Source organism: Caenorhabditis briggsae, assembly GCF_000004555.2.
Source record: "Caenorhabditis briggsae complete genome, chrV, whole genome shotgun sequence".
In the NCBI taxonomy this organism is placed as follows: Eukaryota; Metazoa; Nematoda; class Chromadorea; order Rhabditida; family Rhabditidae; genus Caenorhabditis; species Caenorhabditis briggsae.
This window is the reverse complement of record NC_013488.2, coordinates 16,260,501-16,275,677: the sequence shown is the minus strand read 5'-3', so window position 1 is coordinate 16,275,677 and position 15,177 is coordinate 16,260,501. Positions and strand designations below refer to the sequence as shown.

Here is a 15,177-nt window from a genome sequence, read left to right as displayed (position 1 = left end):
GAGGGTACTACAGTATCCTGTACTACTGTAGCTGGACAATTCTACTGTAACCTAGGAGGTTATTGTAGAACTTTAATTGATCTCAAATCAAAGAAACACTATAATCTCCGTTTTCTGCAAAATTGGGAAAAGAGATTGATGTAGTAATAATGACGTCGTTGATTATGAGAGAGACAAAAATGATGATAAAACTGAAGAAACAGATTCCATAACGTCGTGTATGGAATTTCGTGGTTTGGGTAGGCCTAACCATACCAGAAAACGGGTTCAGATCCTTTTAGGGTTAATATTTTTGGACCAACTCAATTTGAAATAATGAAACTCGACGAGGTCTACAGAATGATGCTATTTGGGATACTGTATCTTGTCTATGAGCAATGCTACAAGCCAAAAAACTGTGACCGCTTAGCTCAGACGGTTTTGCGCTTGTAACTTTGTTCCCAGACAAGCCACAGTATTCCAAAAAGTATCATTTTGTAGTTCTTATAGAGTTCTATCCTATCTGATTTAATTGGTAAAAATATTGATCTTAAATAAAACTAGAGCAGAGTCCGTTTTTCGATTCAAAGTAAGAGTACTGTAGAGATGGATGACCAATTATAAAAAAAATTAAATAAGAACCAAAACTACAGTAACCCCAAAGTAAGTGTTTTGAAGCGTAAAATCATGTTAAAAACCGTCAAAAATTGTCAGAAAAAATGACAGAAATTTCCAGAAAAAAAGGAAAAGTGACTAATATGTTTGTACGATTTTCCGTGTTCTTCTTCTTTCGATTTGTGATTTTCAAAAGGGAAATCGGAAGGCATATCGAAAAAAAAAGAAATTTGTTTGATTTGGAGAAAAAAAAAGAAGAAAAAGAACAACAAAAAAACATATAAGATTCAGATGATTCAAAAGGCGTGACGTCTAGAATTCTGAATCCCAAGAAATCAAAGAGATCAGAAGACGTGGTTTCTACGAAACCAGATTTCGAAGCCTAACGTCTTCTGGATAGGGTTCAGAATCCTTGGCTTCGAAATTTTAATTCAACTTTCCTAAAACTCCACCCCATTTTAGGCTCCGCCCTCTTTTATTCCGATAGTAGCATAATCAGAAGACATCGTTGTCAAAAGAGGACACAATGGAAAAGTTGTAATTTGGCAGTTTCTCTAACTATATGGGAAATTTACACTTTTAGAATTCTGAATTCAGAAGACGTTAAAATCCAGAAATTAATAAACTAACTTCAATTCTAACGTCTTCTTCTTCGAACAACTTGATGAAAAATAAAAGAAGAAGGAATCGGTTTCTTTCCATATCATTCTACTTCTACGTCATCAGTGACGTCGTCGTCAGAAGGGGTCTTTTGAATTCTCGACATGAAGGATTCCAAAAACGGTTTCTCTGCGAGTGATCCCTCATGATTGATTCGATTTCTCGCGGTCGGCCGCTTCGATGAACAGGAGAAAAAAGAAAAACGAAGAAAAAAGAGGAAGAAGAAGACGTTGATGGACTTTCCGAAAGTCATCTTGTCAATTTGTTGATAAGTTTCCGTGACGTCTTCTGGAAGTCATCAGAAGGAGGAGAGGCACAAATCACAGTTAAAAAAGTTCCACGTGGAACAGCGAGCTACGGTAGTTGAGATTGGAGGTACTGTACCTTGAATTGAGTGGTCTAAATAGGTATATAGGAAATTACCAGAGATGTCCGGATTCCGGATTCCGTTTCTCAAAAAAAAAAGTCATTCCGGACATCTTTGGAAATTACCGTAATCCTAGATACTCTGGGATTTTCCCTTTGAAAAGACCTTTTAAAAACCTTTTAAAAAGACATTTCCAAAGAACCGAGAGCATTTATGGTCTCAATAGGTTAGATGGGAAGGTACCGCAAGTCTCCACCCACTTTTCTTATCCCTTTTTATTTCAAATGTTTGTACTTTTGGCGCCGGAAAGGTGGCTGACAGCCAAAACACAAACATTTGACTTTTTGGCTAATTTTCTCTGAATGATTACTGTAGTAAAAAAGATCAGAAAATTGATTGCGGAAACTGTTAATTCAATGTTTTGGTCATGATCAGACTAGATACGATGGAAACTTGATCACGAGAAGACGAGTGATATGACCTTAAAAAATTGAATCGGGCACCAGAAGAGAGGGGTTGAACTTCAAGTACCGTAACCGAGAAGTTAGATCTGCAGGTGCCGTACTCCTAGACTCGGAGTCTTAGTTGAATGAAACTTCTAGGTACAGTACCATCAGTTTTTTGGTAGAGTAGTTAGAGCTAATCGATGCGCAGGTACCGTACTTCAAAGCAAGTTAGATCTGCAGGGTCGTCGAGAGTCTATTTGGTCGAAGAGGACCTTCTAAAACTTTCTAGTTTGGAATCGTTTAACACTTTCCAGCTTGTTTTAGGATCTTCAGAAACTTTCTCAGATGTTCTAGCATTCTAGAATCTTCAAAGACCATCTAGAACCTTCTAGAGCTCTCCCGACTCTCCAAGATCCTCGAGCAGTTTTTAGGGTTTTTGGGACCATTCAGGATTATTTGGAACATTCTAGGACCTCTGAGAACCTTCTAGAACTTTCCAGAGCCTTCTAAGACTTTCCAGACCTACATAGAACCTTCTAGGATCTGTTAGGACCTTCTAGGTCTTTCAAAGATCTATCATAGCCTTCTGGAGCATTCTAGAGCTGTCTCAGCTGTTCAAGGACATTCTAGATCTTTCCAGAACCTTTTAGAGACGCCCGCTAGATTTCTTACAACAAACATCAGAATTCAGAACCACTTCTTACTGTCACCATTCCGTGATTTTCATCAAATCTCTCACGATCAGCCATATGTCACTGATCCAAAACAAAAGTTTCGAGTGAGACCGAAAAAACTTAAGAACTCGTGTTCTTTCCCCTTTCTCCCCTTAACCATATCACTATCAGAAAAACTACGTCATCAAGAAAAACGGATCGACGAGAAGAAAAAAGAGAGAAAAGCGATGGGGGTTTGCAAACGATTTCCAAAAAACGGCGTCGCCAACCAAACGGTGAGAATCGGAAGTGAAGAAGGACAGTGTCTCTAATTCTCACTCTCTATCATCAAATCAATGAAAAAATGAAGAAGAATACGTGGAAAAAGCGAGAGAGATAAAAGTGGTTGGTGTTGGGGAGTCGTATAACACCTCATCGTAAAACATACATATTCCCTAGCGGAACCTAAATTTTTAGGGTTCTGCTTTTTGCAAAAATGAGGAGGGAAAGATCTAAAATCGTCCTCCAACGATCGAGAATCACAACACACAGAATAGATTCTAGGGAGTCATATCTGCAGAAACCGTAGCTCATTAGGTACAGTATCCTGAGGCTTCCTAGATCTACAGGTAGAGTAAATAGTCTTCATTTAGACATCATACCGTACCCTGGCGGTTAGGTCCGCAGGAAGAGTATTGAGAGAAATACCGTAACTTGCTCCAGAAGTTAGATCTGCAGGTACCGTGCTCCTTGTTGAACTGAATTTGTAAATACTAGGTACCGTATCCCTTTTAAGTCTGCAGGTAAAGTAGTTAGGGATACTAGATGTGCAGGTACCGTACTACGAGGCAAGGCGGATATGTAGGATTTTCTGGTGTCCAATTGGTTAGAGGGGACCTTCTAGAACAGTCTGGATGACTCTAGGACCTTTTAGAATCGTGTGGAGCCTTCTAGAATCTTCAAAAAATTTCCATGAATCTTTCTCAGACGTACTAGCAAATTCTAGGATCTTTGAGGATCGTCTAGAACCTTTTAGGACTATCCGAACGCTCCAGGATCCTCGAGCAGCTTCTAAGATATCGAAAAATAGCGCAAAATGACTCGATGAGTATTCAAAAGGATTACTGTAGTTCAATCTCTTTACCTTATTCCTATCCCTACGTCAGCAATCCCAATAGATCAAATGCCCCTTCCGGTGGTCTTGTTGCACCTGGGTTATCGAGAACCTACTCTCAAGGTCTTTTATTCCTTTTGCATAGTTCAAAACTATACGGGCCGCCCCAAACAGTGTATAACAAAACAAAGAGACAATATAATTACAATAATCTATTTTCCCGTCTTGCCCATGATGAAACTTGATCTTAGTGTCTGAAGAAGTGTACTTTTATCTGATGATAGGGGGGCGCCAGACGGGTGAGTTCAGATTTGGGATGGGTCGGGAGTGTCAGATGAGTACTACCGAGACAAAATCATTTTTTTCATTCAATTCCATTCTGTTCAAAATTTCAAATTCTCACTTATCAAAATTTGAACTTGATCTCTTGTCCTCACTTCTTTCGCCTAATGATGGTCGCCGTCTAATCAGTAGATATCACTATCAGACATTATCATAATTAGTATCAGGCCTTCATATCAATTCAAATCATTCAAATTCTCATGTATTCTATGCAAAAAGGGCAACACTGTGAACGTGCGAATCATCGGGAGACGGTCAAAAAGTTGAGAAAAATCGGAAATTTGTAAAAGAAGAGAATATTTGTAGAAGTCGTCTCTGCCGCCTGAATGACGGATGGATGATACGGGTGAGGGGATATCTCTCGTTATCATCGAATTTTCTTGTGGAAAAACTGATAAAACAAGAAAAAAAAAGACGGGGATGAGGTTGAAGATCAATTAGGGGGTCTAATTACCGGAAGAAATAAAAAAAAGGACGGTCAAAAAAAAAATCACATGGGTGGCGACAATCATATTAGCACAGTCTAGCAGCAGATTGTCTGTTTTTCAAAAATTAAGAGAAAACTCGTGGAAACTGCATCTACAGTAATCCTAAAAAATATTGAAAAATGGGGTCTATTTTAGGTACCACTGCAGTTACAGTAATCTCCCTAAAAAGATAGACATCGGAAAACCTTGTCTATGTTCGTGAGTGTTTCTAAACCATTTTGACTTTTTGATACATACACAAATTTCCATACCCAAGTACTCGGAACGCCCCCGTCCCCTGTCATCCTCTTGATCTTCTGTAATCGACCCAAGAAATTGGGAAGGAGACAAGAAGTTACCTAATGATCCATGAAAGAGGGAGAGGAAACAACACACAAACGTCAAAAAACTTTTGCAAGGGGTGGCCGAACTTTTGTGGTAGTTAGGCCACCTAACTTGCTAGAGCTGCAACAAATCATTGGTCTCTTGCAAAAACTATAAGAAGTTTGCAAAAACTATATGAAGTTTAAGCTATTATAAATAACAGTAGTATGACTGACTCGTCGCTTAGATGACCTAAATTTTGCAAATGTTAGGTCATTTTAGGTCACCTGAAACTTGCAATAGTCAGGCTCAGTTAAGTTTTTGTCTAGGTGGCATAGACTTGCAAAAGTTAGGCCATACCTAAGCCTGTCATAAAAATCTAGGTCATATATGCCTAGAACCTTTATAGTTGACTCTAGACTGTGGAAATGTGCTCCAAGTCCAATAAAAAACCCACAGACATTGAACATCAGAGAATCTGATGATATTATAGAGAAAAAAAGAAAAGTGACCACTACGAAATATATAACCTATACACTTTACACTAAATTTCTTCTTTTGGTTTTTTTTTGCTGAGAAATGTGTGTTGAAAATGTGTGACTGACTACAAGAAGAAGAAGAAGAAGAAGAAGCAGAACTATATAAAAAAGAAGTATTCAGTGAAAATGAAGGTCAAACGAAAAAAATAAATGGGGGAGGAGACAAGTGACCGCTAGTGATGAATGAATGAAAATAGAGAAAATGGCAAGGGAAGCTAATTGATGAAATGGTCAAGAAGAATAGCTTTTGACCAGGTTCTAGCAAATTGAGTTCATTTTTGGAAGAATGGTAAAGTTCACTGAAAATCGAAATTTTAGAAAAAGTTGCAAATTTCAACTTTTTTTCAGGTTGAGAAAGATGAAATGCTGGAATTGATAAAGTTAAAATATTCCTAAAAGTGATTCTTGAAAATCTAAACTGTTCAAATTTTCCGATTTAGAAAAATCCACATTTCAGAATTTCAAAAAAATTTTCTAAGAAATGTTTTTTTTTGGAATTTTTTTTAGAATTGTCTGAAATTCCACCCATTTCCAGAATTACAGACGATTTAAATTCGAAAAAAAATTTTTGAAAAAATACAAAATTGCAAAAAAAATATGATTAATTTTCAGCTTAAAAATATAAAATTTCGATTTTCATTTTTTTTCCAAAAATTCAAAATTCTCAACTTTCAGTCAAAAAAAAATCGAAAATTCAGATAAAAAAGAAAAATGTGAATGACGTATTTTCCAGAGAACATGTTTATGAAAATGTTTTTGAACATGGCATGTTCACAAAACACTGAAAAAATGGGAAAATAAAAAAAAATGTTCTGGAAAAAATATCATAATCATATGGCTGAAAATGAGTCTGAAAATGACACCGAAAAATAATTTTTTTTTAATGAGAGAAAAAAAAATCAAGAACCGATTTCCGAATGACCATTCGCTGAAACTGTCGAATTCAACTGATAAGAACTGCCTGATAAAAGAGAAAAAAAAGAGACGATGACCCAATAACCTCCATTCGAAGAATCTCCGCCCACTTTTTGACCCAATTTCCTAATCTAATCTTATCATTCAGGCTGGCACATGATGATATAACTGAAGGGAACAAAGGAAAATCTTGAAATTCGGAAATTTAAGGAAATAAGAAAAAATATGGGCGGAGCCTAAATGACCGTCAAAAAAGAAGACATTCGAAAAGGGGAACGAAATGACCTCCACTTTAAAACGAAAAAGAGAAAAAGCCAACGGTTTTTTCTAGTTTTCTACTTTTTGTGATTGCGTTTTTGACTATTAAGGAAGAATTTGAAATTTTTCATTGGTTTTTGGAAAATTCATTTTCGTGAATTCCAGGAAAACTTTGGAGAAAGAATTCCTAAAAATTTTTGGACAATCTGGAAAAAATTGAAAGACTGAAATTCTTGAAAATGACCAGCAAAAGAGCTATTATAAGGCTATAAAATTGAAGTTTCACAATTTTTAAGCTGAGCAAATATTTAGAAAAAATGTGTTTTTTTTGGAACATCAAAATTAAAAAAAAAAATATTTTTTAGATTTTTTCGAGAAAACGAAAATATATTTGAAAATCAAAAAATTAGGAAAATCAGGAAAAGGATGATTTTCGGAATTTCTGAATTCCAGAACTTTCGAACTTCAGAAGCCCAGATCTATAGAAATTCTGGAATTCCAGAATTTTTCGAATTTAAGTCATTTTAGAGAGTTTCAGAAAATTTGAATTTTTTAAACTTCAAAAATTGGAAAATTCGGAAAATTAAAAAAAAAAACGAAAATTTTTTAAATTGGGCTAAAACTGTAATGAAAAGTTATGAAATCAGAATTTCAGCTGTTTTTAAGATTCACCGAATTTTTGGAATTTCCGGATCTTTTAAATCATTCAACAATTAAATCATTCAAATTTTTAAAAATTCCACTTTTTCAGAATTTTCAGATATTTCAAACTTTCCCAAATACTCAAAGTTGACAGAAAATTCGGCAACAAAAAGTCAAAATTCACAATTTGGTTCTGGTTAAAAAAAAGTAAGAAAAATAAAGGAACACCAATCATCAAAATGAAATGGTCATTTTTCCATTTCTATTGTGGTGTGAAAAAAACATTCAAAAAAAGGGGAAATGTTACACTAATTGGATGGTCCATCATCATTATCATTATTTCTCCAAATAGACTACAACAAAAAAAAATTGTCAAAACAATCAAAAATTCAGATGACCGAGACAGTGTCTTCAGATGGCTTCTCCCAAAAAAAGTACAGAAAACAACAGAGGGCAATGAAAATAGAGAAAAGTCTTGTTTACTGTTTTTTTTTTCGATTTCCAGAGGAAAAAGCGAGAAGCTTTTCAAATAGTGTGGTCAAAATAGGAACAAAATCGTAATGATTGAAAAATTTGGAAAAATAGGAAAATAGAATAGGAGAAGCTGGTTATCTTTTAGAGGACGGGGAAGAAAAAATTTGACTAATTTAGGCGAAAATGTTAGGGGGAAAACAATTTACCGGTTGCCCAGTTTTCCAGCAAAATTCTTAAGAAATCTTCCAAAATTTATAGAGTTTTAGAATTTTAGAATCTGAAATTCTGACAGTTTGAGATTCTAGTCTTTGAGGATTTCAAAATTCGAAGATTCTGACAAATTTTAAATTCAAAAAAAAAAAAAATCAGATTTTTGGGTTCCAAAATGTTCGATTCAAAGATTCAAAATTTCTGAGACTTTGATTTCTGGGAATCTGAAATTTTACGATTCTGGAGTTCAAAAATTGAAAAATTCTGAAAATTCAAGATTTTTGAATATTCTCAGAAACTTCAAAATCCAAAACTTCTAAAATCTCAAAAACACAAAACTCTCAGATTTTGTATTTAGATCATCCATCTCAACCATTTTTCTGAGTTTTTTTTTCCTAAAAAATTTCCAATTTTCTCAATTTTTCCAATTGTGTATTGGGTGGGTGAATTGACAGTTTCAGACCGGTTTTCACCATCTTAACAGTTAAAAAAGTAACAGAAAAATCGAGAGAAAAGGAAATAAGGAAGGAAATTTCTGAAAATCAAAAAATCCGAAAATTTCATAAATTTTTTTAAATCAGTGAATTCCAAGGAAAACAAGGAAGGAGATATCAGAAATGTGAATAATCGGAAAAAAAACATTTTTCTCCAAAAATCAAACATTTTTCGTGTCTGAAAGTGTGTTATCAACTGACTAAATAACTGATAAAAATAGTGAAAATTTTATGATTTCTGGTTTCAAAAATTGCATTTTGAAAGTCTTTTTTGCCTTGATTTTGATTGTTCCAAATTCCAAAATTTTGATTTTCCCAGAAATTTTCTCAAAAGCAAAAAGTACACTGCAATCAATCAAAAATTCATAGAGTTCTTCTCATTTCAATCATTTTTTCTCAATTTTTTTCAAAATTTTCTCATTTTTCTCCCAGCTGATACATGTACAGCAGCCTGATACGCCTAACTTTCTGCGTTTCTCACTGATTTTTCCCTTTCTCTCTTTCTCTCGTTTTCTCACTATTTCCATTCGTTTTCTCTCTTGTGGTCGTCTTCGAGAATTCGAGAATTGAGAGGTAATCAAGGGGAAAAATTGGTAGAAAAAAAAATGAGAAAGAGAGAGAAAATTTTGACAAGAAAAAAGAATCAGTTGGAGGAAATCGGAAAATATGAGGTGAGAAGTGATTTTAAAAAATACAAGAAAAGGGAATTGGAATTTTAAAAAATTGAAATATTTGCGAATTCAGAAATTCAAAATTTCAGGCATTTAATAGAGAAAACGCAGATTTGTAAAAACTACAAAATTAACTAGTAAGAAAGTCAATAATTCGAAAACTTAGAAAATCAAAAAAATCAAATTTAAAAAAAATTGAAAATTCCAAAACGCAAAACTTCTGAATTTCAAAAAAAAAAAAACAAAAATTCGGAATTCGGAAAATCAGAGTTTTAGGTTTTAGGTAATTTCAGAAAAGTAAAAAACTCCAGAAAATCGAAGTTTCAAAAACTCGAAAATTCAGAATTTCGGAAATTTAGAAATTCAAAATTTTTTTGAAAATCCGAACTTTACAAATTCACCTCTTCAGAATCTCTAAGTTCTCTAAAAATCCCGAAATATCTCAACTCTTAAAAAATCAACAATGACGTCTTCTGAATCATCTGGGGGTATACTATACCAGATGATTCTGATTCTCGAGAGACGAGACAAGAAAAAGTGATTGGGGGGACATAGCAATTGACTATATGCAAGAGTGAAAGAAGGAGAAGAAGAAGTAGAAGACCTCCAGATGATGTGATGATCGAAAGAAGACAAAAAAAATTCTGAAGAAAAAAAACGAAAAAGCGAACGAACGATGCTAATGTGGTGTCGCTTATGAGATGATCAACTGTGAACATGTGTCTTCAAGAAGAAGACGTCGTTCGTTTTTCTCGAAGACGACGTCTTCTGATTTTCTCTAATAAAGTAACTGCCTCCTTCGAGAATTAATAGATTGCGGGGAATTCCCCAATTTCATGAAGATGTAAAGTTCTATGGGCTTTTTCTTCTAATTCTAATTCTCCTAATTCTTCGAAAAATACCTGGGTGGGGTAGGTAGGAAGAAGGTAAAAGAAGAAGTAAGGAAGTGAGAGAGAAAGAGAAAGAGAGAGAGAGAGAGAGAGAGAGAGAGAGAACAAGAATCAAGTGGGTGGGAGGAAATTGGGATGAAATTGACTGTATAAGGAGGTAATTAGCCAGTGAACAGAGTATCTCTACAAGTAATGAGGCACTGTTTTTGGGAAAATGAGATTCCAGGCCACAAAAAAGGATTCTAGGCCAGCAAGCCAATTTTGAGACAAAACCAAAAATTGTGATTTTCTAAAAATTTCGATTTTAGTTCACTGGTTTCTGGAACTCTTCTAGTGGCCTAGTTTCCTCAAAAATTCCAATTTTCTCGGCCACATGTGTTTATAGCGTTTCCGGAGAGATTGGGAGACAACAGAAAATCCAAAATTCGTCAAATTCAGGTGCACTTACTGACACAAAAATTGCCCATTTTATTCCCCATTTTTCAGCTACACGGTCTCTGTCTGACCCCCTAACAATAAGCTACTTATATGGTGATGACGCATGTTGGAATTTGAAAAAAAAATCGTAGAGCGTTCGACTTTGCAAAAAAGAAGAATATGAGTCATGAAAAAAAACGAGTGTTTGCAAAATTTTGGTCAAGGCTGAGCAATCGAAGAACAAAAAATTGAAACCACATGTATGTGATAAGTCGAAACATATGGAAAATGAGCCAAAAAGTGGAAGGAGCCAATTTTCGAAAAATCCAAAGTCGCAATTTCTTTCCAAACAACTGACCATGATTTTTACACAAGAATCCCGGAAATGACCCCTTTCAAACTTTTCGAGAACAGCTGCTTTTTTTTCGAATGAAATTGCTGTGGAATGAAAAATGGAAGAAGAGGAAGAAGAAGCTTAAGAATCTGAAAAAAGAACAATGAAAAAGAAAAAAGAACAGTTCGTTCGTTCGTTCTTAAGGACAGTCGAAAAACGACAAGAGGTCACACTCATTAGGCATCTCTTTTGGCATTTCGAGAGGAGAAGGAAGAAGAAGCACAAAAAGAACAGTAGAAGGAGAAGAAGAGGATGGAGATGTTATCTAGATGAACAAGGTAACAAGGCATCTTGTTAGGAACTACTGGGAGGAAGGTGAGAAAAAAGGTGGGGGGACATGAAAAAAATAATGTTCTCGAAATTCCGTTCAAAGATGCCCCTCGAGGAGTTGAACTTGTGGAGACGATGATTGAGGGTGCGGCGCCGCTACCGACTGAGCCACGCGGGCAAAGAGAAAGCGCACGCCCGATTGCATACATAAAGGCGAGGACGACAGCTGTACGCAGAGTGACATTAAGCGTTGTACACCGTCACGGTAGAATGCATACTCTAGCTACAAAAAAATTACGAAAAATCTCCTGTCCCCCCACCTTTAAAGGTTGCAGGGACATGAAAAAATCTCTTTTTTTGTTTTGAAAAATCGGTGAAGAACAACAAGTCTACCAATCATTGATGAAAAACTTGACACTCAGAAATCAAAAAAGGTGAAAATTCATAAAACTTTGAAGTTCTAAAATTTTGGAAAAATCCCTAAAATCATGAGGATCTCGTAATCCAAAAATCTAATATTTCAAATTTCAAAATTTTCAAAATTCAAGTTTTCAAGAATTTAAGAATCCCTGAAATTTAGAATCCATGAATCCAAAAATTAAAAATCCAGATTTCCAACTTACAAAAGTTCGAAAAGTTCTCCAGATTTCAGGATTTTTGGAATCTAAGCATCTGAAAACTAGAAGTCCAGATTTTCAAAACTAAGAAACTCTGGATCCAAAACTAAGGAACTCTGGATCCGGAAACTCAGAATCTAAGAGGGGAAACATGAATTCCAAATTTCCAGATTTCAATATTTCAGAATTTTCAGAATTCTAAAAGTCTATAATAGGATCTAAGGAATCGAAACATCTAGAATTCCAGATTACAGAATTTTCAGATTCCGAAATTCTAAAAATTCCAGATTTCAAATTTCTAGATTTCAATATTTGCGAATTTCAAGTTTTAAAGAACTTCAGAATTTGAGAAGTTAAGAATTGAAGTGTTGGGAAATCTAGAATTCTATACTTCCAATATCAAAAATCCAAAAACCTAAAACCCAAAAATTCCAAAACCATACCTCTTGCACTTTTCTTTAACTCTCTTCTCTCTCTCTCTCTCTCTCTCTCTCTCTCTCTCTCTCTCTTTTCCTCACTAAACAAGTCAAAAAACTTAAAGAAACCAGAATCAAAACCATCCGCCCGCCCCGACGACGGATTATTCCTTTTTTAAAATGAAGACCTCCTCCTACTCCTCTTCTCTAAAAATATATTCAAAATCGGTGGCGGCGGGGATGACGCATAAATTGGTAGTAAAATCATTGAAGAAGAAGCCTAGTGAGGGGACATACAGAGGTTTGACCTTCAAAAAGAAGAGGAGGAAGAAGAAGATTCGAGAAATCAGAAAAATACATGAATACGTAAAAAAATGTATAAATAAATAAACAGAGGAAACAGGATGATGATGCATATTGGTGACGAAAAAAATGTGATAAAAAAATTCACAAAAAAAAGGATGTTGGCATTTTTTTTGAGATAAGAAGACAGGGAGTATATTCGTCACTTGATTCTAGCAATCTATAAATTGGAATTTAAGAAAATTGGTAAAATTTCAGCAAAGCACTAGAAACTCAAACCTAGAGGTCAAGTCACCGTATTTCCTCTAATCGAACCCCACTCAAAAACTGTCAAGTTTGAGCTCAATCACCTCGGTTCTCGTGAGAGATATCAAAAATTTGTCAACTGATAAAATGTGTATCATAATATCACCAATATTTCATCAGTTGACGGGTTTTTGATATCTCTCGAGATAATCAAGCTCACAGTTGACGGTTTGGATGGGCGTTTTGATTCCGAAAATCTAGGGGGTTTAGAATTTCAGGAAAAAAAACGAACAAATTGGTTTTTAAACTGTCATCTGTGAAGGATGACCTAGTATATAGGTTACGTATACTTTGACCACGACGAAACTGTCTGAATACAAAGGGCTAGGAAACAGAAAATAAGCCTTGTGTCTCAAGTGGTTTTTCACTTTTTGACGACACAAAAAATTCTGAATTTTTTTGGTTGGTTACAAAGGTCAGAAAGTTCCAATTATGCAGTGGTTTCAGAACAAAAAACTACCGTAACCTAGAACATTAGAAAACTATGAAAAAAGAAGACATTGCAAAAATGCGAAAATTCTGAAGGAGTACAAAAACTACCGTAACCCAAACTTTTCGAAATCAGTTTTCTGATGATATTTTGGCTCTGAAAAATAGCCACATTTCAGGATTTTTTGTTTGTTTTTCGAACATTTTGAGCTCTTGCTAAAGGAGGTTACTGTAACCCTAAAAGACTACAAAACGGTCTTTGAAAATCGGCAAGGGTGGGTCATAAAACTAAAACTACTGTAACCAAAGATTTTTTTTAATTGTTCGTATAATTTTTATCGTTTTCAGTGATTTTACACCTTGAAAACGTCCAGAAAAAGGTCCAAAAAATACTAAAAAATTCGTTAAAATTCGGTGAAAACTAAAAAGGAAATCTAACCTATAAAAATCTGCCCCGTTCTCCATTTTATGCTCGCATCCTTTTTTTTCTGTTTTGCATAGGAAGAAAAAGAAAAAAAAAGGACAAAAAGGGACAAAGAAAGTGACCATTGAAAATCTCGAAAATGGCTAAGGCTATCAAATAAATCACTCAGGTTTAATCATTTTTTCGGCACCATCTCCGGTTCAAAATTTATTTTAAAACCGAGAGATAGAGAGACGAAGAGAAAAATGGAGGATCAACGAAACAGAACTGTTTTGAAAGTTGGATAGAACTTGAACTTTTAAGTTGGTACTGTTGATTGGAAAGTGCAGGAAAATTAGGAACCTAGCAAATGAAAATAAGGTGGTCATATGGGAAAAATGAGGAGATTGAAGACTAATTTTTATTGCAAAAATTCGCCAAAAATCATCAGAGAAAAGAGTGTCAATTTCCAGCGTTTCCATCATGATTTTATAGTCAAAAATTGGAATTTTCAGTGGAAAATTGAAAGCTGGAAAGTTTGAGAATCATGTGATTTTTTTTTGAAAACTAGAGTTCTGAAATTCTTGGAATTTAGTTATCTAAACATACAGAACCTCAGAATTCCAGATTTCAAAAGTTTCAGAAATCTCTAAAATAATTTAAATTTCAAAAAATTTAGAAAATCAGATTTTTAGAATTTCAGTAAAATCTAAAAGTGAGCTGAAGATATCCTGATTTGTTTTTCAAAAAAACCTCAAAGTTGTAAAAAAAATGCAAGATCCAATTTTTACATTTTTTAGAAAATCCAAATTTTCAAATATAAAAATTGGCTGAAAATCTCAAAATAGCCTACTAAAATCCTTAAAATCAACACAATAAAATAATTCCAGCAGAAATTGCCCCGAGAAAAGTTGAAAAGTGTCAAAACCACACAAACTGATAAAACGAAAGATAGATTATCAAAGGGTTAGTTTGTTCAAATAAAAAACGAAGAAACCAGAAATTCCCTGTGAGAGCTCAGAGAGCATGAGCATACAATCGGGAAGGGTAAAAATGAAAAATGACAGTTTTGAACCTGTCATTTTGATAGAAAAAAAAAACAATTCCAGTATTCCGGATTTCCTCGTGTCCAGATGTCGTCCAAAACTTACCATTTTCAGAGGGTTTTCACATATTTTGAATAAATTTTTTCAAGTAACAATTTTTAAAATTCAAAAAAACTCACAAACAAAGTAGACACAAGCACCGGTTCGAATCTCGAAAAGGTATTCAGATGATTTTTCTGGTGATGACGTCATCACTCCCAGAATCTCATTCAACGGAATTTCTTTGTAGTATCTCGTCGTGTTCTCGTCTTGATACATTGTGATTCCTTTCGTATCCAAACGCCAATAGTGCTTTTTGCGCTAGAAAATGGGAAAGTTAGGCCAGGAGAAAGTTAGGCCATCAATTTTTTTTCCAGAAAAACTTATTTTTTCAGCTTTTATCGAAGGAAATTTTTTAAAGGCTTTCAGATTTCAAAATTCTGAAATCTAGATTTTTCGAAACTTGAGATTTTAAAT

At 34.6% G+C, this 15,177-nt stretch overlaps 1 protein-coding gene across 1 annotated transcript in view; it reads right to left on the bottom strand.

Moving 5' to 3' along the window:
• Cbr-dkf-2 overlaps positions 1-15,177 on the bottom strand; it is a gene marked incomplete at both ends in the record, with an annotated part of 50,786 nt that overhangs the window by 8,353 nt on the left and 27,256 nt on the right. The window contains one exon of the mRNA XM_045238314.1: positions 14,841-15,021. Within this exon, the coding sequence (XP_045096112.1) occupies positions 14,841-15,021 (181 nt within the window). The remainder of the gene's footprint in view (positions 1-14,840; positions 15,022-15,177) is intronic.